This window comes from Betta splendens, chromosome 14 (genome assembly GCF_900634795.4).
Source record: "Betta splendens chromosome 14, fBetSpl5.4, whole genome shotgun sequence".
Taxonomy (NCBI): Eukaryota; Metazoa; Chordata; class Actinopteri; order Anabantiformes; family Osphronemidae; genus Betta; species Betta splendens.
The window spans coordinates 11,603,310-11,624,666 of NC_040894.2; the positions used below are offsets into that span (position 1 = coordinate 11,603,310).

General features: G+C 47.8%; 1 protein-coding gene across 3 annotated transcripts; it reads right to left on the reverse strand.

Annotated features, from left to right (window-relative positions):
* Nucleotides 1–418: 418 nt before the first annotated feature.
* On the reverse strand, nucleotides 419–16,405 carry slc8a4a (solute carrier family 8 member 4a). 3 transcript variants are annotated; one of them, XM_029172762.3, is made up of 9 exons: nucleotides 15,170–16,405; nucleotides 14,086–14,173; nucleotides 10,931–12,341; nucleotides 10,257–10,774; nucleotides 4,897–5,003; nucleotides 4,546–4,664; nucleotides 3,623–3,722; nucleotides 2,777–3,049; nucleotides 419–2,038 (listed from the first exon to the last, which is right to left on the reverse strand). In XM_029172762.3, the coding sequence occupies exons 3-9, from the start codon at nucleotides 12,275–12,277 to the stop codon at nucleotides 1,659–1,661; spliced, it is 2,844 nt and encodes a 947-aa protein (XP_029028595.1). In that variant the 5' UTR covers nucleotides 12,278–12,341; nucleotides 14,086–14,173; nucleotides 15,170–16,405; the 3' UTR covers nucleotides 419–1,658. The 3 variants fall into 3 exon arrangements, with proteins under 3 accessions (XP_029028595.1, XP_029028594.1, XP_029028593.1); XM_029172761.3 differs by lacking the exon at nucleotides 15,170–16,405 and adding an exon at nucleotides 14,687–15,156; XM_029172760.3 differs by lacking the exon at nucleotides 15,170–16,405 and adding an exon at nucleotides 14,465–15,156.
* Between the last annotated feature and the right edge of the window lie 4,952 nt (nucleotides 16,406–21,357).

Here is a 21,357-nt window from a genome sequence, read left to right on the forward strand (position 1 = left end):
GTTTAAAATACTCACTAATTATTCATTCACCCATTAACTGTAACTGCTCATCAGTCGGGTTGTACGAAGGTTGGAGCCACTTTCAGTTTATTAGTCCTATTAGGGCAGATGGGATTGGAAATTCAGACAGTAGGAGGCAGTGTGCTCAACAGAAAAAACAGGAATTCATGGTTTGTTAAAATGATTAAAGCAACAATAACCATGTTTGACTCGTTTTGGTCACTTAGGTCTGTAGAATTATGTCTTCTGTTTGCTGCAATACTGCACCTCCTCTCACATTCACTTTCTGCCAATAACACGTCTGTTATGGATTCTAACGAATAGAAAATGTCACTTGTATTTGAACACCTTGATGCACAAGAATGTGCATTCTTGTGTTTTACTTTCTCTTGACACATGAGATCAAGACAACAAGGCATTTACAGCGTCATAAATCAGCAAACATTTATTTCCACTTTTTGTACATTAAACATGCATATCAATAAAACTAAAGTTGGTCATATAAATAGTCTAGTGTATTACTGTTACAATAAATATGGCTCCACAAATTCTAGATTAAATAAAAAACAAAATTTAATATCAACTTCTTTGCAACATAAGGAGACACTCTCATCAATTATGGTACATTAACACCTTTCCTTCCTAAAGATCCTGTTTGGTGGCTGCCGTGACGAGGACCTCACTCCACCTATAGTGAGCTAATTTAAAATGTGAGCCTTCGCTCTCGGCTGTGCTTTTTTCCGGTAAGTGATATTGTTGAAAAATGTTCAGTGTCTGTGCGACAGACGAGAAAACTGGTGCCCTCTGTGAAATTACTGTTTGTGGAGTCACTGATGGGACTTTATACAATGTGTTTGGAGAGCACACACACACACGCACGCACGCACACACACACACACACACACACACACACACACACACACACACACACACACACACACACACACACACACACACACACACACACACACACACACACGCACACACACGTTCCTATTAAAAATGTGCTCATAGGATTTACTTAATCGGAGAAGGCGTCGGGCAGTGACTCTGACACAGCTGTGACTCACATGTACAGAAACACATCAATACATCAACGGCCAGTAGTTTAAAATAGACTAGCAAGAAACTCTGATAACGTGCAAAATGAAACACGCCACATACTCGTCCACAAAACTCCCAAACACAATGTTCATCTTTTACATGATATACAATGAATAATTAATGCATCAATCCAATAATAAATATCAACACACAATTATGTTTTACAGGTTATTTCAGTCAAACTAATGATTTTCTTTTCATGTCAATGTCAGGTATAATGTCACCACATGCACCTTCAAATTTTCCTAAACAACCTTTTGTTTTACTTCAATCTTCAGCCTAAAAACTAAGAACCTGATGTCAGCAGTTTCACATGTGGAGGCCTGATGCTGTTTACGCTGCCTGCAGTGATTAGATAAATGTCCGGTGGAACACACTGCGTCGCAGCATAGTGGATGGTAGCAAAGGTCCAAAGTGTCAAAATCAGTCAGATATTGTGCAGTATCAATAACTAATGATAGAAATAGTTATAAACCGTAGTGAAAATAGACCAAAACCGAGAAAAGAACACATTCAGACTGTAAAAACAAAGAGAGGAGTCGTGTCCCTCTGTCTCAGAAACCAGGCACGTGGCAGTACGCCTCCAGGGAGGCCAGCAGGATGTAGACGAACCACATGGAGAGGAAGAGGAAGAAGGTGAGGAGCTTGGCTGTCCGTGGGCCCCCCAGCTCGCCGCCGGACACGCCGGGGCGCCGGCGGTACAGCAGCACCAGGACGCACAGCAGCGCCATGATGGTGAAGAGGGTGACGGAGAAGGCCAGGGAGCCCGGCTGCACCTCGAACGCCTTGCCTTTGGTGTGCCAGTAGACGGCGGCGATGGTCCAGGCCACGCCGATGCCCAGGAACACGTTCACCGCGTTGCTGCCCGTCACGTTGCCGATGGAGGCGTCGGCGTACTGGTCCTGGATGGCGGCCACCTTACTCGCAAAGGTGTCTGTGGAAGAGCGAAATGGAAAGCAGAAAGACGCTGCTGATGTTGTAAAGAACCGCTGCCTTTATACTTTTGGTTTTATTACCTTGTTTCTATGGTGATAGGCAAGAAAATCACACTCCCACCAGGGACACGGTTTAAAAGACGAAAAAACAATTGACTTTATTGTTTTTATGTCTGCTACACATTTCTTCGACATTATTAGGAATAACTTTGTGCTTGTGTTGTGGTGAGAAAACTCCTTTGGCTAATATGCTGTGGTAATTAGTGAGTTTTAGAGGAGCTGGTAGGCAGATGCTGTAATGGAGATTTCAGTTCCCCCGTTGTGAGAGATATTGATGTTCTCATCTTCCTTCCTGCCAGAAATCTAATGAATGCATTTCCCAAATTGTTGAACTATTCCTTCAACTTGTTATGAATTAGTTTCGGTCGGATTCTTGGCAAAGTGTGTTCCAGCGGGAACAGTTCGTCCATTAGCCTAGCCTCAGTCCCAGCTGTCATCCTTCAGGTATCGTATCAGCAGATACTGTACCCTTGACTAACCTAGTTAAGACTTTAGACTTTGGACTCTGAGCAACCTAGGGAAATGGAAACGCAATTAGCCAGAACAGGAAGCAGGTTTGTCTTTGTTTACTACTTGTTAGGGTCTAACACATCATCTATGGAGGGGAGTCCTCTGACAGCACATGCAGAGGCAGAGGCTACGCTAAGCAGCTGCTTTGACTGCACAGGCAAACCCACCTGGAACAGAGGTACCAAGGGCCACGAACACAACGGCGGTGACGGAGTCTTTGAGGCCGATGGTGCAGCCGAAATGCGAGGCCAGGTCCCCGGTCACAGCCGTCAGGACGCCGATGAGGGAGATGGACACAAAGAAGCAGGCCCAGCCGTTCCAGTACTCGGTGGGGGGGACGAAGGCGAAGAGGACCTTCCAGAAAACTGTCAGGAAGTGCATGATGTAATCGAAGCAGGACGGCAGGCGCTCCTCGCCGCTGTCCTCCTCGTCGTCGTCGCCTGCCGCAGAGAAGACGGACAGAGAGGAGATGCATGGCCTGGGCGCTGAACATTTTCTAACCGTCAATCTAATTGTCTAATTACAGCGATCGCTCACTGATCACGCGTTCTGTCTGCGTGTACGCGACCTCACCGAGGGAGAAAGAGACAAGGGAGCATAATGACGAGATGACACATTCTTGGCCCCCAAGTCGGCTCTAAACACGCCACCTACACTGGCATCAGCTCCGCACAGCAATTAATGGTTCAGGCAGAGTCGGCCCGCTTGGTTTTTATGGTGAATCACCAGCGCTCATGCATTTTTAATTGACTGCTGAGATTAAAAGGATGCAGCAAATAAGCAGAGAATTGCACAAACGTACTGTATAAAAAGCGCTTTCATTCATTATGTGCTAAATTAGGCTTTTTAATAATTCAGCCCATGTCAAAGCGGAGCATTTGGGATTACATAAAAAAACACATCTGCCAAACGCGGCTCCGCGGCAGCGGGTGGGCGAGGGCCAGCCGGCAGGCAGGTTGGCCCTCCGCGGCACCGGGCTCCGAGCCACCAGCGGGTGAATCGCTGCCGCTCACCCGCGCTGACGGTGACGGCGCTGACGAACTGCTCCCTCCAGCTGCTGCTGCCCACCACCAGGGCCAGGTTCGTCTTCTTGATCAGCTTGTCCACGGTGCTCTGCGGGCAAACAAAGAGACCCGTTAGGCTGGGAGCAATGATGCAGCGTCTTAAGGTGGAATTAAGGGTGTCTCTCCTCTGAGTCACCGACAGAGATGAGGGCAGAAAATAACCCCCCGTCCCTCAGGAAGAATGCACTTTGCCAGCTTAAAGCTCCATTCAGTGCAGAAAATAGAGCCACACGTCATCAGCGCATGACACCAGAGCCCTAAGAATCAGCAATATATCAGACCACAGCTTGAATTTGGTCTCGAAGGAGCCAGACACACAGATGAAGGCCAGTTCAGTCATGAAGACTCAGGGTTTTCATTGTGCGAACTTGTAAGAACCCTGATGAGCACAAAGGGTCCAATAAAAGCACTTCGCTGCACAGGGAAAAACTGGACACAGCGTTATTTCGGTTTATTTTGGCATCAATACGGATGGAGGATGCCATTAAAGCGGCATTATGCTTAAATTATACAAAGCTCCCACTTTTTTTTATTACTCAGGCCGAATAAAAAGACAAATAAAACTGAATCTACTGACGGAGGCATGAGTTACTTATATTAAGTTTTTATCAAATTAATGCCAATCGACAACAGCCACAATGAAATCTGTGTCACGTTTATTATTTCATATTTGTTTTATTTTGTGGTCATCAATAATGCACACATTGAAAAGGCTGAAAACAGCTTTGAAAATCAGTGACTTGATGTTTATTTGTGTGTTACAAACTGTACGCAATAGCAAAGTCTGAGAGCAGAATCGCAACTGCTGGACAGGAAGAAATCAGGTATATGTTTCATCCTCCTGCTTTAACCTGTGTGACTGTGGGAGTTACCTTGAACTCGTAGGACTCCTCAATGACCACCTCCAGCTTGGTGTGCTCTCCCAGACTGGGGCAGCCCATCTTGGACACGTCCTCAGGCCCCACTGCTGTCTTATTATCATTGGTGTCTCCTGCATTGGGACATCAGCCAAAGAGTTCATTAAAGGGTTCCTTTAATCCAGAGTGGGCCACAAACAATCTGTGGGTTCGAACAGCCAGTTAGAATGAATAATTCTGTCCCCAGAGATGGACTGATGATGTCATCCATAAACAAATACAGCATTGCTTCCCCAAAGTGGATTTACAGTAAATACTGCTGCTACTGAATAGCGTCTAACTTTTATTGCCCTGTCCTCAACTCACCGTGTCTCTGGCCCACCTCCAGCAGGATGGGCTCCTCCAACACGATCGTGAACGTCTTGTTCTTCTCATACTCCTCGTCGTCGATGATCTTTACGTTCAGCAGCTTCCTGAAGCCAGAACAATCAAGACACAATGAGCCAAGGAAGGATGGAAGCTTTATTCATCATCTAAAATCAGCTGTTAATGCGAGTTAAGTCAGTCAAACACAGATCTCAGGTCGTCGCTAATGCCGATGCTGCTGCACACGTTTGAATAGCTGCCTACACAAATCACAGATCGGAGCTGTTAGATAAGAAGGTGGCAACTCCGGATTTAACAAATTACTAGAGTACAGTATTAAAGTATTTTTCCCAGCACCCCACAAGAGGGCGGACTCCATCTTCAACGCTGATTCCATTAGTGTTAGTAGCCCACACCCCTCCCACACACTTCAACTTAGAAGTCATGGGGAAGTGTGCTGTTATCTGGTTTGAGGACACTAAACTAAGTTCAAACGCGTCTCAGGACACACACTTTGAACTGCGACGCGTGTGAGCGTCCGTCAGCTTCTCCTCAGCCTGTTTCCTTCTCCGGCGCTGTCACAGGGAGTCTTTTCTCTCCCTCTCCCTCCATCTCCCTAATGATATGTGGGTGGCTGTCTATTTCTGTCCACACATGTACGCTCAGGACCCAACAACACGCAGGCACAGCTTTTGCCTTTGCACTAGCGCAGAAGTTTAATTTTAAACGGGTATACGGATACGTCAGCGGCTGGCTGGTGTCAGAGTAAGTCACGGCAGTGGGAGAAAAGCCCGCAGCCTTCAGTCTAAAGTGTATTTTCGCCCGGTATGTGCAGGTGTGTTTGCTTTGAAGCATCATGGTGAGACCTCAAATATAAAATGTGATAGTTCGGTTGCTATGGGCTATATTCACACAGCGGCCATTTTGATATTACATCACACCGAGTGCTGCTGCAGTGTATCAAGATGAACAGAAATGACCTGCCAGGGATCAGACAGACGTTTACATGTTGCCAATCCAGCTAGAAAACAGGCGCGAGGGACTAAGCTACGCCGTTCTTTGACAGTAGAGTCCTTATTGATTAATATTCATGCTTTATATTTACAAGTGTGGATTCAGTTCACTTGGTTCAATGCAAATACATTAGCTCCTTTGTGCTTCCAATGTGAAAAATTACTTTAATTAGGTTTCCTGCAGTTCAGAAGCTACCACAGCTTATCAGAGCGAATGAATTCGATGAAACTATACTCAACATTTTGGGATTTACGCTATGTTTGCTAAGAGTTCGATCTAATGAGTGCATAGCAAATATACTGTAGCTCTACGAAAAGTATGAAGTGGCTTCATGCAACATCATACAGTAATTCAGTAACTCATAACAGAAAGCAGAGTTGGCTTCTATTGAGGGTGGTGCAGTGGGAGCACTGTCGCCTCAGAGCAAAAAGGCCCTGGGTTCGATTCCTGGGCCTTTTTGTGTGGAGTTTGCATGTTTGCTCATAAGGAATTAAGTGGTGGAAATCGATGGATGACTTCTATCGAGATATATCATATTTTACTGTGTCAGATTTCTTAATCATACAGTATTAACTTGAGAAAAGCAAGCACTGGTCCTAAAGTGTGGCTCTGTGGCTGAGACTGGACCAGGCTGCTGTCATTTTTAGCTTAGCTTGGTTTGTTTGGAGTTTCCCTCTCCTCCACATTTTACAGAGAATGCTCCAGTTTCCTCCCACAGTCAAGACATATGCTGTAAGTGATGAGCATGGAGACTCCAAACTGCCTTTAGGTAGACTATGAGCGATAATATACGGTCCAACCTCCGATTTCTGCCCCCTGCGAGGAAGGCACAGGCTCTGGCCCTCCTGAGACAATGGCTGGATTTATACAGAATGCACGCCAGCAGTGTATGTCAGATGGACGTGGCGCTCAGTTAAAGAGCCATGGATCTGGTGCGTCAGCGCATATCTGTCGCGCTGAAGTGTCCTTGAGCAAGACACTAAATCTCGACCAGCTCCAGAGAGACGGCGGCGCAGCTGAACGCGAGCGCAGAGCTGCAGCGCGGGAAGAATTATGTCCCTCGTACTTCCAGCAGATAATAAAACATCATTTTGCCTCGCAGTAATGGGTTGCCAGGTTTTTACTGTAGAAAGTGGAAACAACGCGATTGTGACACCGCTAATGATGAACAGCGCGATGCCGTCTGCGATAAGTTGCATTCGCTACAGTACATAAAAGAAAAGCTGCTCAATTAAATCCAAACTAATGGAAGCTAACGGGAGAGAACACTGGAGAAGAGGAGGAATAACAGCAGGGCCCGGGGCCATGATGGATAATCTGTGTGACTGTTACTGATAGACTTTGAGCTCAAGGCCAACATCTGTTGGTACATGCATCATGCTGCAGGGCCCTTTCAATGTAATTTAGCCTTTCCCTTGTTGACTTTATGGGTTTTCAGTTAGCATGTAAACATTTGCTAAACAGCACCGGAATGAGGATCAAACCCAATAACTGGTATAAAAGTGGGGGTTCGACTGCTGCCTACATAATCATCTACATCAACGCAGTTTCAGTTTTCACTATTACTTCCCAAAACACAAATGCGGCGCTAGATGGAAAATTGGGAATCTTGGTCATGACACCAAATGGGAGTCTGTCCAGTAGCTGCTCAGATATTTCAGTCTGCGCCATTATCTGACAGCACCATCCGTGCCAGAACTGATAACAGTCAGTGGAGGAGTGAAGCTCATTAAAACCTCATTCAACATCCAGTTCTGCAGCGGCACCAACACTACACCCATGGGCCCAACCAGTAAGTCATTCCTGACTTGAGACCTGAAAATCTTGTTATGATGACGGAGCTACGTGCATTTCTGCAGCCAATAACGGCCCACAACATCAACTCCACACAAGAAGAACATCTTCGTGTTTGTCGGGGAGTTGAGGGTGCTATCGAGCCTGGCTGCGTTAGGGCAACACGGACAAAGAATATCAGCGTATTGATTCGCCTTTTTAGAAATGATCTTCTTACCCCCCTTTCATTTTAGCTTATATAAGTGCTGCTGTTCTCCACTTCAGCCTCAACTAGCGTCTATTGCCGCACTGACAAAGCCAGATGCGAGCGGAAGCTGCACATAGGCATCAAAGCGTCTGTGAAGATCTCCCTCTAATCCATGAACACAGAACGTGAAATGGTTCTGTATGTCAGCCTGTTTATTTTGGCTCTGAGGTTTATGTGTGTGTATCATAATCTAGTTACTGCAGTGCTGAATTTAGATGCTAAATTATTATTTCTCCGCTTGCCTGGCTTTTTAAACCGTCCTTCCTGGCTCCATGTCAGAAGCTTAAAACCGTGGCCTCCTTTCCCCTCGATTCTCCGCACGCTTGCGCGTCAACCAGGACGGGCAGATGAACGAAGAGACACAAAGACGCCATAATGAAAACACACGCGTGTGGAGCACAGGGCTGCTGCACGGCGTTTGTCGCGGCGGGGAACACTCGGCTCTCTGTCCGAAGGATGAACTTTGTTGGCCCGCTGAGCAGATACTCAGAGCGGCGCCGGCGCAAAGTCGGCTGCTGGGAGGCGCAAACACACACACACACACACACACACACACACACACACACACACACACACACACACACACACACACACTAGACCCGACACACTTCAGGCGGGTCCGCGCTGATGTGGTTTCACCTGCATCTTTTAACAGGATCGAGTGAGCGCTTCCAAATTAAACAACCTCATGAAAAATTCAGCCCGACTCGAGCGGCTGAGATGCATAAAGCAGAAACAAACGTAGACTCCAGCTCCTACAAATGAGTCCAAATGTAAAATTCTGGCTGCATCCGGCTTTGATTAATACCTTTATGCAGCGGATAAATATAGAAGCTGCCCCCCTTTTTTTAGCAGTAGATGCTGCTTTATCGCTCATAGCAGGGATCTTACAGTGAATTCAACATTCAGCTGCTGTGACCTGGCAATTCTGACTCCAGATCTGAGACGAGGATTTTTTTTCCTCCACCTGTGATCAGAGAACTCCTGCTAACACCTTGAAGTCTTTGCTTGCTATTTGCGGGAGCACGGGAGCAGCTGAGCTCGGCTCTGGCGCCTCCTGTTGCTCCCTGTTGCGCGTGTATTTTCCTTTTCAACAGTTGTTCTGGTACGTAACGCCGCCGCCCGGTTGGACCCTGCTCTCCACACGGCCCTCGCTCCCCTGCAGCAATGCGGCCGTCGCGGCGGGCGTGCATGGGTCCAGATAATATCAGGAAGCTCATGCGGATGCTTCTGTGACAAACAGGTGAATCCAGCCGGATTTAACCTCGCTTCACCTTCTCTTTAATTGCTACGGAGGCTCAAGCAGCTCTTTCATTTGAGAAGCGCCCCCCCCCCCCTTCCAAAAAAAGGGCAAGTGAATAAATGAGCACATGGAAACTGAAAGCGTAAAGAGAAGGATCTACATTCTCCCTGACACCCACCGTGTTCACCTGGCTTTCCTCCCACTCAGCCGACCTACACAATACACCCACACACGTGCGAGCCCTGAATTCTTCACAGTTAGATTCATCTGACACATTTATCCTTTTGTTATGTCTTTCTGTGCGCTGTAAACCGTTCTGTGGTGAACTTGACCATTTTCGGAGCATTTGTGTGTGTGTTTTATAAAATAAACTGAAAGGCGCTTCACTCTAAAGCCACAAGTGCACTCGTCATCATTCAGCCGGCCCCGTCGCTCCACACAGCGCGGCGCCTCCACCCGTCCTCCTGCCTCGCTGCTGGTGTGCGCATGAATCACTTCGGTGAAGCCGTCACACAGGCTCCGCCGCCGCGTGCACACGTTCCAGTAGATGTTCAACCCCCCATCAGGCTTCAGCCGCTGGGCACGTCACCAGGTTTCGGTTCCTCGGCTCCATCTCTCACGCTCAACCCTTGTTTTCTGGAGCTGAGTTTTTATTGGCCTTTAATGCAACAACCTCACACTTAATGCGCACAAAAATCCCACATGGCCCCATGTTACTGTAATTCTGTGTTTATTCATAGAAAGGCACTTCTGTGCCTCGTCTCCTTCTCTCCGTTCCTCTTCTTGTACATCAGCCACAGTGTTCCATTATGTTTCATTATCTGCCTCACAATTATATCCTCATATCCTCCCACACGATCCCTCCACAAGATCGAAACTTCTCAGAGTGAACGTATCTGTGACTCATGAAAATAGTCTTTCTATCCTTCAGGGGTGAGCAGACAACCTACAGTAATCTAGCGGGACTGTTTAACACACCAACGTGTGGGCTGTGGTGTTTGATCGAGTGATGAGACGCAACAACAAGACATCAAATGCAGGAACACAAGTATGATCACTCACATGGTCTCATCGTTCTGGAACTCCAGCTTGCCGGACACTTCCTCGTAGTCCTCCCCGGCCTTGGCGGTGCCCTCCACGGTGTGGTAGGGCACCGCCACCTTTCCCCGCGCCCCCGACGTTCGGTGGACCTTCACCTGCATGTTGCCTATGCTCTCGCTGACCCTGGTGGAGTTGCTCTCGAACGTGAAGATGCCGGCGTGGTCGTCGTCGTAGATGGTGACGGTGGCGGTGTGGGCGGTGCCCAGGGCGGCCTTGGGGGGCACGTGGGGGGACAGGCCCACGGTGCTGTTGCTGGAGGCGATGGAGCTCGGCTCCAGGACCGAGACCTCGGCCCGGTGCACGATGCGGGGGTTGCTGAGGCGCACGTAGAAGTGCTCGTCCTCCTCGAAGATGTCGTCGTCGATGACCCCGACGGTGAACTCCTTGGTGGTCTCGCCGGGCTTGAAGACCAACGTGCCCTCGGCGAACTCGTAGTCTGAGCCGGCGTTGGCTGTGGCGTCTTCTGTGCGGTAGTCCACCTGCGTGGAGACAGATGAGCAAGCGTGGTTGAATATTTCGCAACCGAAATAAATAAAATTCTAAAATATTCATATGTTTATGCCTTGAGCACTTAAAGCTGATTCATTGTTGACCATGAACATCATGAATATTTCCACCATGACTTTACCTATTACCTTTACAGTGCAGCCGCCTTCTCCTCCGTGCCGGCTCACCGACAGCTTCAGCGAGCCACAGTTCTCGAAGCACTGGTAGTGGGAGGGCTCAAACTGCAGGTAGATGGTGTTGGGGTCCTCCTCCTGGCCGCTGGCCTCGTGGCAGCTCACCACCTTCCTGGCCTGGTCGGCGGCATGCTTCTTTAGGATGTTCCCAGCTCCAATCATCATACGCGTGGCCTGGATGCGGTAGAAGGCCCGGCTCTTCTGCTGCTGGACCAGGACTTGGTAGTTGGCCATCTCAATCAGCTGCTCCATGTCTTTGTCCGGGTGCCTCTGTTTTAACTCTTTCAGGGTGCGAGCCATCTCCCGCCGGGCCTCCTCCTCTTGATCCTGCTCTGCACTCGCCCCCCCGCCTTCCTCCACCCCCTCCAGCATCCCATCCAGAGCCTCTTTGGGGTGCGTGTGGGAGTTCACCCCCGCTCCGTCCATCTCCAAGTCCATCTTGGTGAACATGGCGTCGCCCTCCGACTCGATGATGATGCCGCGGGTCTTGTCGGCGCGGTAACGCCGGTGGACGTACTTGTAGAACAGCAGGCGCCGGTCGGCGATCCAGGCTTGCAGGACGCAGAGTGGGAAAAAGAGGAAGGTGAGGACGGCCTCCCAAACCTCCACCTTTCCCGGGGAGAACACAGAGAGGATGAGATACAACCAGATGTAGGCGAAAATGCTCCAGGCACCCGTGACGAAAAACACCCTCAGGTGCTTGATCTTGCGCGTTTCATTCTCTGGCACCACATACACGCATATGGCAATGATTATAAACATGTTGAACGCAGCGCTGCCCACGATGGTGCTGGGACCCAGAGATCCGGCCTCAAAATGATGGCCGACCACCTCGATGACAGACAGCAGGATCTCCGGCGCCGATGAGCCCAGAGCCATCAGGGTCAGGTTGGAGACCGTCTCGTTCCAGATGCGCACGGTAGTCGTGGACGTCTCGCCGTTGGGTTTCTTGATCGTGATCTCCCTCTCCTGAGAGGTGATGACCTCGATGGACGACATGAAGCGATCCGCGATGATGGACATGCCCAGGAACATGTATATTAGAGCCGCGAAGTAAACAATGGCCCGCGCCACCTTATCGCCCACCGCAGGGTTCTGGGGGTTCCACATGGGCAGCACCACCCCGTCGGAGCAGTTGTCTTCACTGGAGCAGTTGCCCGGCGTGCCGGCGACGTCGCCGTCACCGGCGCTGCCCTGCGAGAGGTGGGTGACCCCGGGGAGCAGGAGCAGCAGGAGGGGGACGTAGACGCACGGGGAGACGGGTGCAGCGCGGGTCGGGGTGCAGCGTTTGCGCAGCAGCATGGTGGGCTAACGAAGCTGGGGTCTCCTGACGGTGAATCTGCGTCACATGTGCAGCTTCGATCCTCTGAAAGACAGAAGAAGACGCTAACGTGGAGAAACAGATTGCATCGTCCACTATGTCAGATGTTCAACGCTCACATGTCTATTTTTGAAATAGCCCGCATGAGAAAAGGGTGAACTGATCAGTCATGTACTTCTGTATGCAAATGACGTGGGATCCAACTATTTGGTTGGTCTAAGTTTGCGAAACCAGAAATATTGGCACCTACTAATCACTGAGTCACTGGTATTGAACTGCCCTGTCAAACTCCCACACGTATAATGTGGCCATTATGCGCTGAGCATCAGTAAAAATGTTACCCTCTGCACCTGTAGTACTGAGGGAAAATCTGACTCAGTCCATGTACCGTCAAGTTAGATGGGATTCCAAAAATACTCTTCACTAACAATGAGTGCAACCAGAAAAAGGCAGTTTTGAGGCAGTCTAGAAAAACCTTCTCTTGATATGATACGATTACATAAAGGGAAACAAGCCAGGTTTCTTATGGAAGTGCAGCATGTCTGTATTACATTGTTTAGTGCTGAAGTAAACACTTATGTAAGCCATTAAAACTCAGGGGACTACTTTAATAATTTCACAATCTCTTTTGGCAGCAGCTCAGCCGCCTTAACAGCCCGAGTGAACATTCGAGACAGCGCAATATCAATGGTCTCCTGACGTCCGACATCTGCATTAATGCGAACAGAGGAGAGGAAAACCAACAAACGTAATCTGGTGATTCCTAATTAAAACCACGGGACCCCCCCCCTCCAGCCTCCTTTCTGACCTGCATCACAGGAGTGAATGTTCTCCATCACTTCCAATCAAGCCTGCATTCCAGGATGAGGCAGCTCAGCCCAGCTGCGGCGAATTATATTGTGATTGCCTTTGATTCCTTAATAATAAATGACCAACAGATTGTTTTTGTTGTTTCGCTTTATGCAACACCCCAGCACCTGTCTGCTCATTACGCTGTGTGCAACATCAGCACCATGGACAGCAGCGCCTGCAACGAGCATGCGATTAGATACATAATACCTTGGTTCTTCCCCTTGGCAAACAAGCCTGCACAAATTTTGAGTGGGTGATGTTTCTATGGTAAAAGTGAATCTCTCCAACTGGCAGGAATGCAGGAATAAAAGCACTATAGAGACCAAAGATGTCGCCCTCCACTGTCACTGACACACATTCCTCACTTAGATCAAGATTTGGCAACAAGCTAACAAGGCAGGTCACTATAAAAGACACTCGTTTGCTTCCCAGAGGAAAATGGGAGACAACTATCAAGGCTGAACATGTCTCACATTTTTTGTATAAATTGAACAATCTCACAAGCCTCCCCCTGCACTGGTGAACACCAACAAACTCAGCCTCATGATCACCGTGCAATCGTTGGCTATTCTAAGACACACAAGCATTAGCAAATATCTTTCATCTTAATAGATGTTTGTTGATTTAAGTTTGGAAGATGCTGTTTTCGGTCTCAGGCTGCTACACTTTAAAAACACTTTGATTCCAGCAGTTGTTTTGTGGGACAAGGTCTTCTTCTGGTGGCAGGAATTAGACTCTGTGTTAATATTGAAAGTGATAAAAATAGCAAACAGAGAAGGCAAATGAAGCAAGAACAATTATAAAATCACAAAAACTCATGTTGATCAAAATCATACTCAACAGATTGAAATCAAAGCATTCTCGTGCAGGAGCGTAACACAAAAAAAAAAATCTCATGCTTCCTGTTTTTAATATTGTAAGAAACTGAATTTCTCACCTGGGAGCAGTTTCTACCGACTCAGCCCAGTGTGGTTCTCAGGAGATGAACTCATTTTTTCCTTTTGCTCCGTGGCAGAAAAGGTTGCCTTAAAAAACAAATGGAGATAAAAAAAAAATGCTTTTAAACCACCTAGGATTCCACATCTCCACGCAAATAAAATCCACATCTGTGAATCCAACTTCACAACACAATTGGACGGCATATAAATCTTGCCCACTGGGCACAATTCAAAATGTTCTGTAGCGAATAGGTTGTGACACAGCTGCATTACTGGATATTACAAATGCAGAAAAAGTCGATTATCCCATTAGTACGCTGGGCATGAGGGACGCGGGCTGGTCCGTTCGGTGCGCACAGCCGTTCCACACATACTCACAGAAAGACCCGAATCCCAGCTGGACCCCGGCACAGCGTGGCCACCCTGCACCAGTTCAACGGAGGAAGACACCCCTTGTGCCACTCACGCGGCGAGCTGGCGTAATGGTGCTGCCTTGTTGCGCTGGTGCCGTGGATCTCACGCGCAGCTTTCCACTGTGCTTCTCCGCTGTGCGTGCGCGCGCGCGCGCGCGCGTGTGTGTTTTTCTGGCAGGTTCCCTACCTCAGCAAACTTAACACCGTAGGATTAGTCCGTCTTATTAATTGGCCTCCGTTCCATCGCAGCAACACCTTCCGCAAAGCTTGGTAAATATGCAAGAAGCACAATGCGTTTTCAGCCGGTTCCTCTCCACGCTACGTGCGATTGTTGATGCGTAAAATTAAAAAAAAATTAAATTACTGTCTGTGTCCTCATTCGTCCCGCTGGTAGCAGTCAGAAATCTTCCCAAACTGTCAATTCCTACTGAGACATCCCTCAATCTGAGCGTCAAACTGAGTGGAGCAACATTCCCTCGCTGCTCTGTCTGAACGCGGGGAAGAGCGAACAGGACGAGGACGGAACGTGAGAGTAGGCGTGAATGCACGGTGGCGAATTGAGAGGACAAACCGCACACACTGAGCAGGACAAGATGGAAATCGAGCAGCGGGATGGTGGCGGGCACGAAAGAGGGGTGTTGTGTTATGCAAATGGAAAGTCTGCTCTTACTCTGGCGCAACGAGCGATGCGCGGAAAGCAGTAACACTGCAGAAACAGGGGAGGAGACGCTGGGAAACAGCGCTGCACGCACGGCTGGTCCTCCCGACTGCGCACCGGGGGGTCCGGGGCAAATCTGCGTTCCACTGCTAAATCCTCATCATTTGCTCACTATCGCCGTCAGCCATCGGCAGAGGTCACCTGCCGCTCACAGAATTCACGCCGCTTTTGAGATGCCCACATCCCAGATGACGCCGTCGCAGATGTTTGTTGGTTGGTGGATGGACGGTAGATTTTGGTCAGGATGCGTATAGACAATGACGTGCCGAAGAGAAAGCACGCGAATGTTAACTTTTTTTGTCGTGTAGAAAAAGAAAAGATAATTGCGAAACTCTGGAAACAGACAAAACTAAAGTGCAGCTTTAGCCTGTGAAGCAGAAAAGTCTACACGAGATTTGAACGTCACACCAGCAACACAGGTGAAGACACTTAACTAAATGCATTGTGGGAACTGTAGGACAAGTGTTGGTAAAGGTCAGGTCTTATTGTGGTTTCATGTGACACTAAACTGGTGGAAACCCCTTCATTTATCACAAAATCTGCCCGTCAGCATTTATGACTCCGTCCAGCAACATGTTGGTTAGACTGTGTGTTTCCACAGGTGGCTCACAGCGCGTATGCCCATGCATATTCACATTTGCTGCACAGTTGCTGAGAGTGAAATTCAGCGGGCTCAAATAATCATGCTGTCATTTAAACCATCGTCTGGATCCTCACACAAGTAGCGAATTTGACCTGTCTGTCTATTGCCAACATCATTTGGATTTATCTGTATTCAACCGGCGTCCCCTCTGTTGGACCACAGTCTGGGAAAACAACGCTGTCATCGCTCACTGCCAGCCACGAAAACAATGGAGATGTCCCGAAAATAGCAACACAACCCGGCGTTCGGCTTTGCGTCGACCTGCTGTGCTGAAACGGCTGCTCGTTGTAACGGCGGGCGCGGCGGCGGCGGATTACGCACCTGAAGGGGCGATTATGGAAAACCTCAAAGAGACATAAAAGAGATTAGACTGAGATCTGAAGCGGAGAGCGCGCAGGAGGAGGGGAAACATCCCAAACATCATGAGGAGCGGCGGCGCCGGAATCTTCTGTTCCCGAGGAGAGGGGCTCACATTCACCTGGGGAGGGATTTTCATTGTTCATCCACATCCACGGCATCAGGCGTCATTTGCTTGTTTTGAACGTATGGGCCGTGGTACCCTACAGTACATGTCTGTGTGGACTCAGCATCCAGACGCGTTTTCTGTTATTCCGCTTCGCAACGCTGTCAGGTCTCACAGGAGCTGTGAGTGAAAAGGCCTCTTCAAGTCCTGCCTCAAAGCCTTGAAAGACTGTCTGGCCTCTGACTCGGCCCATCCACAACATTACCGCCGCAGCTTTGGGGACTCGGCTAAGTCACATCAACCATCTTTTAATTCATTTGAGAGCCTCACCCTGAGCCTCCAGAACCCTCGGTTCTCGGACCACCGCTTACACGCGTTTACCACAGCACACTGTGCAGCAGCTGGAAAGAAATGCCACTGCGGCAGATGTTTATTAGGTGGTGCTGTTGCTAGAATTAAGAGGCTGATTTCATCATATTTCGTTTGATCCCCATTACTGTAGCTACACAGAGGAGAGAATCAGGCAAATCCTACTGAAGAGCAGGTAGATTGTCCAGTGAAGGCAGTGAGTCAGAGGAGGTTCGCTGCATGATCAAACTTCTTTAAAGACATTAAATCATGGATGTTCTGTAACTTCTTTCCACTAAGTTCACATAAAGCTGAGGTTTGTTTAACTGGGCCTAAACACATTATTGAATCAGGTCTGTAGTTACTCTGGATGACATAATGTAACTTCAGGTTCTACTGTAGGTTCCTGCTGCCATCTTTGACCAGAGTCTCTCCTTTACATCATATGTGAGGAAATCTCTACAAAGCAGATAACGATAAAGCTCCATCTTCTCCTAAAGACCTCATCGCTCCTCACGCTTCTCTCTCAGAGCTGCTCCACTTGTGCTTCTTGGAGCTTTTAGCTGTAGAATGGGAGGCAGAGCCTGTAGCATCCCCACAGCCAGTCGCTGCTAATGCTGCTAACACCATGCTTCACAGTGGGGATGGTGTGTTTGTGACGATTGTGCATTATTTAGCTTATGCCACTTGCGTGCTGGCCCTCTACAGAGCTGTGACTGGTCCAGACTGGCTTCTCCAGAGGACTCACATATTTCTCAGTGCTTGCCCTCACTAGCACCCTTATTGCCGCATCATTCAGTTTCTTATAGGAATTGTGTTTCTATTTAATCTGGCCTAAAATGGTTCATTTAAATTGGGTCAATAGATGCTAACTAATCAGCAATTTCCTGTACCAAACACAACACACATCAACGCATGTAGGTGTCAATTCATTTCCTTGAATTGTGTGTCCAGGCAACAGTGCAGAACCAGAACCAAACTCAGTGAGGGCAGCAAACAGAACACGGGTAGGTGGGCTGGTCCAGCAGCTCTGAGTCAGACGATGCCTGTAGAAAACACAGAGGGAGAAACCCAACTACAGGACAAAGGCAACACATGGTTAGTCACATGCAACATACTGTACTGGCATGTTAGTGGATCGCTGAGGAAAATAGTGCAGAGCAGTGTGTCCACTAAGACCTGAGCCACGTCTTATAAATCTTATAAAGGAAGGATTCAAGCCTTTCCGCATGGTGTGATCTGTATTTACAGGGAGCAAATCATTTGATTTATGGTTAGAGGCAGAAAAGCATCCTACTGGATTTGTTTGTGTTGCTATGGCAACCGCATTTCCACGTCGATCCTGCTGAGCTACTTTTTGGCAGACTCTTGTGAAGGCTGCGCTACGTTTGGTCAAACCGGGCCCAGAGAACCGTCGCGTCTCATCTGTGTTCGGTCACAGACCGCGCACTTAGCGGTGAACGCAAAGTGATCACAGCACAGATAACGGAGACGTCGCTGTCAAACGGAGTCACACGAATGATGTGTGACTTGACGTACGGCTAGAAAATCATGCTGTCAGGACGTCATGCAACAGGTTGGACAGGGAACTCTCATATAGATGTTAAATAGATGCTGAAATGTAGGTATTACATGCAAGTGTCCGGTGAGTTGACTTTCAATACAGCTGTTACAAAAACTCTGCGTTGCCTTTATGCCCAATGGGCACATTGATCCCACCTCGTCCAGTGTATTATTAACATATTCGATTACTTCCGGGCCATTCGGCACCGCTGGGATCTTCACAGTAATTGCTACCACATCCCACCAAGCACCGCCTTCAGCTGTTTGCTGCCCTGATTCAGCTGCAGGTTAACAACCTGTGAAACAGGTGCTATAAATCTAGTGACTCTATTCAACTGGCCTCTGCCTTTTATATATACATTAATAGATCTTTTTATTCCTCTATAAGATATTTTTAAATGTACTTTAAAGCTGTGCCATTAGGAAATAACACCGTTGGGGTCAATTCTGCCTCCAGAGTGACTCATGAATCATCTGGGCGCCTGACGTGACCATCTGTTGCTTCCTCTGCCTCTCATGTGTTGCCATCTTGTGGAGAATTTATAACCTGATGCTCATCTGTTGCGCTTCAGCATCACGCTCAGATTTGAAGCAGAGAGGTAAACGCTCATTGTTCCATGCACTGTCCCACCGTGCATGAAACAATCGCTTTACTCATCAGATGTGTTGATTCTGACATTGACTTGGACGTGAGAAGCTGAAAAGCGGTGTTAGATTACGTATTAGCGACTCGCTCATCTATCTTGTTCTCAGTAGCTGATTGAAAAGTGGCCACTCAGACAGCAGCAGATCTGTAACTCTGATCATGAATTCTTAACTCGGCCCATTAACGCGCTGCATCAGTTCAAACTAAGTGGCTGTGACAGGCTCGCAGTGGACGCCTCGCACAAACCCTGCAGCGCAGAAGCTGCTCCGTCTGTGACCTCGAATGCTGCCCACGTTCTTTACAGAGGTGAGTGAGCCCATGGCTGGCAGACTATGGCTCATAGGTCATATGTATTCTTTATTTAGCACTGTACAACATGATGCAATTATATACAGTATTTATGCCTTTGGTTATTTCACGCTTATGTATTCTGTATACATAAATATGAATCACTCGTGGTCAAAACGCTGCCTTTCCTTTCTCTGTCCTGGTGGCCTGTGGTCTCTTGTGTCTGCTCTGGGCTCATTCATGGTATCACAGTACTATTAATTCAGCTCATTGCATCTTGAATCACCCCGAGGAAGGCGAGAGTGGTGTATCCTGTGTGTATTGTGTTTCAGACTAGTTGAGTGCCTGGTATTGGATTTTAAAGCCACGGATGTGGGTATTTGTATTTTCCTTTGAAGAAACGTGTTTGGTGTTGTGCACTTTACGGCCATGTATAATTACTGAGGTGTCCTGTAATGTGTTGTCTCTGAGAATAGAATAGAATAGAATAGAATAGAATAAAATAGAATAGAATAGAATACATCAAGATCTGTAGCAACTGATCATCGCCACTAGTGGGAGCCTTAATTCCAGCAACGAGACAGCGCTGAGCCTCCGACAAGTGGAAAACAAGCATGTACGTACTGTAGGGTGTAACATGAGTTTTGTTGTGTTGCCTAAATAAACGGAACAAGAGCCGCTGCAGGCGTTAAACCTTACACCCTACTGATCCTGAGACGTAGCCTCCATCAGTTACATTTTTAGCAGTGCACAAACAGCTCATCTCACAGTTGATACAGACACTTAGACAGAGACTATGAACTTTTATAATATTGAACCCTAACATTTCCTTTATTCCTAAATGTTTAGAGTTAACCTTTGAATAGAATATTATTATTATAATGGAGCGTGGGAAATGCACATGGCTTTACAGATAATTCGTATTAATATTGATAAACAGCCAACTTCTGATTTAAAATCCGTCCAGAATGTGTTTAAATCTGGATCGGGTCCCAGTCGGAAGCTGGAGCGAGGTTAGTTACCCTGATATACGGCTGCACTATCACATGGCTGAGCATCCAGTGAGACAGCTTTAATGAGAGCAAACTAATTAAGCGTTGATTCGGCAGCCAGAGGCCTAACCTTCTTGGACCTGCTCTGATAGTCTCCATCCCGTCCTGTTTATGCTTTGAGAGCGACTGACTCAAGATGGAGCCAAAGCCTCTCTGGCAGCTCTCAGCACCTGTGGCATCCAACCACGGAGCATGTAAAATGGTGGCAGGGAGGCGATTCACATTAACAGTAAGTTTAGGCAGACTGTCAGGAATCCCCAGCACCGACAGCACAGTAAACCGAAATACGGATCAGCCATTAGATCGCCAGCACACTAACCCAGATTCCAGAGGAGCAAACGTTCACGGCTCCGCGCTGCTTAACCCAGATTGCGCTTATTTTTCACGCTAGGCGTTAATGACAAGCAATCAGCATTTGCAGCGCTGTGAACTAGATATGCCGGCGTGGTAATCACAGCGAAGGGCCGTTACGTTTCACTTTAAGACGTGGGCGGTAATTCAGAGGTCTGGAGCCGGGCTCCAGGAGATGCAGCCGAATGAATCTGTGAGCAGCAGGTAAATTCATCCTTCTTGTTTTGAATCAATTGAACGCCCTGATAAATAATTAATGATCAGTGTGCATGTTTACATCAATACATTTCTGGATATGAATGTAAATTATTGAAGAATTCTCACCTTCCACTAACACTAGCAGTAAAAACAGCATCCAGAGATGCAGAGGTGCAGAGATGAGCGTCACCTAACCTGAGATGTCTGTGAGTGTGTGTGATAAAACAAGCCGGAAACCGCCTTGAATGTCACCATATTGACCCCATCTATCACCTGCTACAGACCTGCTGTGCCGGCTCACACAGGAAACGATCCCTGAGTAGAATGTCACCGTGGGGCATCGTTTTCTCAAATCCACTTTGTGCCACAGTTGTCACAGAAACGATTCTACAATATCTGGGATGCAAAACATGGATGATCTTAGCAGTGAAATGAAGTGATGGAGCAGTAAAATTGAGTAATTTCATAAATGATCAGAGATCAGCTTTTAAGGCAAAGAAATAAAGAGAAACGCAACGCTGTCTACAAAAACGGCGAGAGGTACGAATGGAGTCACAGACAAAAGGAAAAACATTTACAGCTTGCCCT

Excerpts from the sequence above, each read along its gene's own strand:
- slc8a4a (XM_029172762.3), bottom strand. The coding sequence starts at position 12,277 with ATGCTGCTGCGCAAACGCTGCACCCCGACCCGCGCTGCACCCGTCTCC. Across the intron at positions 4,665-4,896 it reads GGAGGTGGGCCAGAGACACG|GAGACACCAATGATAATAAG; the intron begins GTGAGTTGAGGA and ends GTCCCAATGCAG. Across the intron at positions 3,723-4,545 it reads AGGAGTCCTACGAGTTCAAG|AGCACCGTGGACAAGCTGAT; the intron begins GTAACTCCCACA and ends GTTTGCCCGCAG.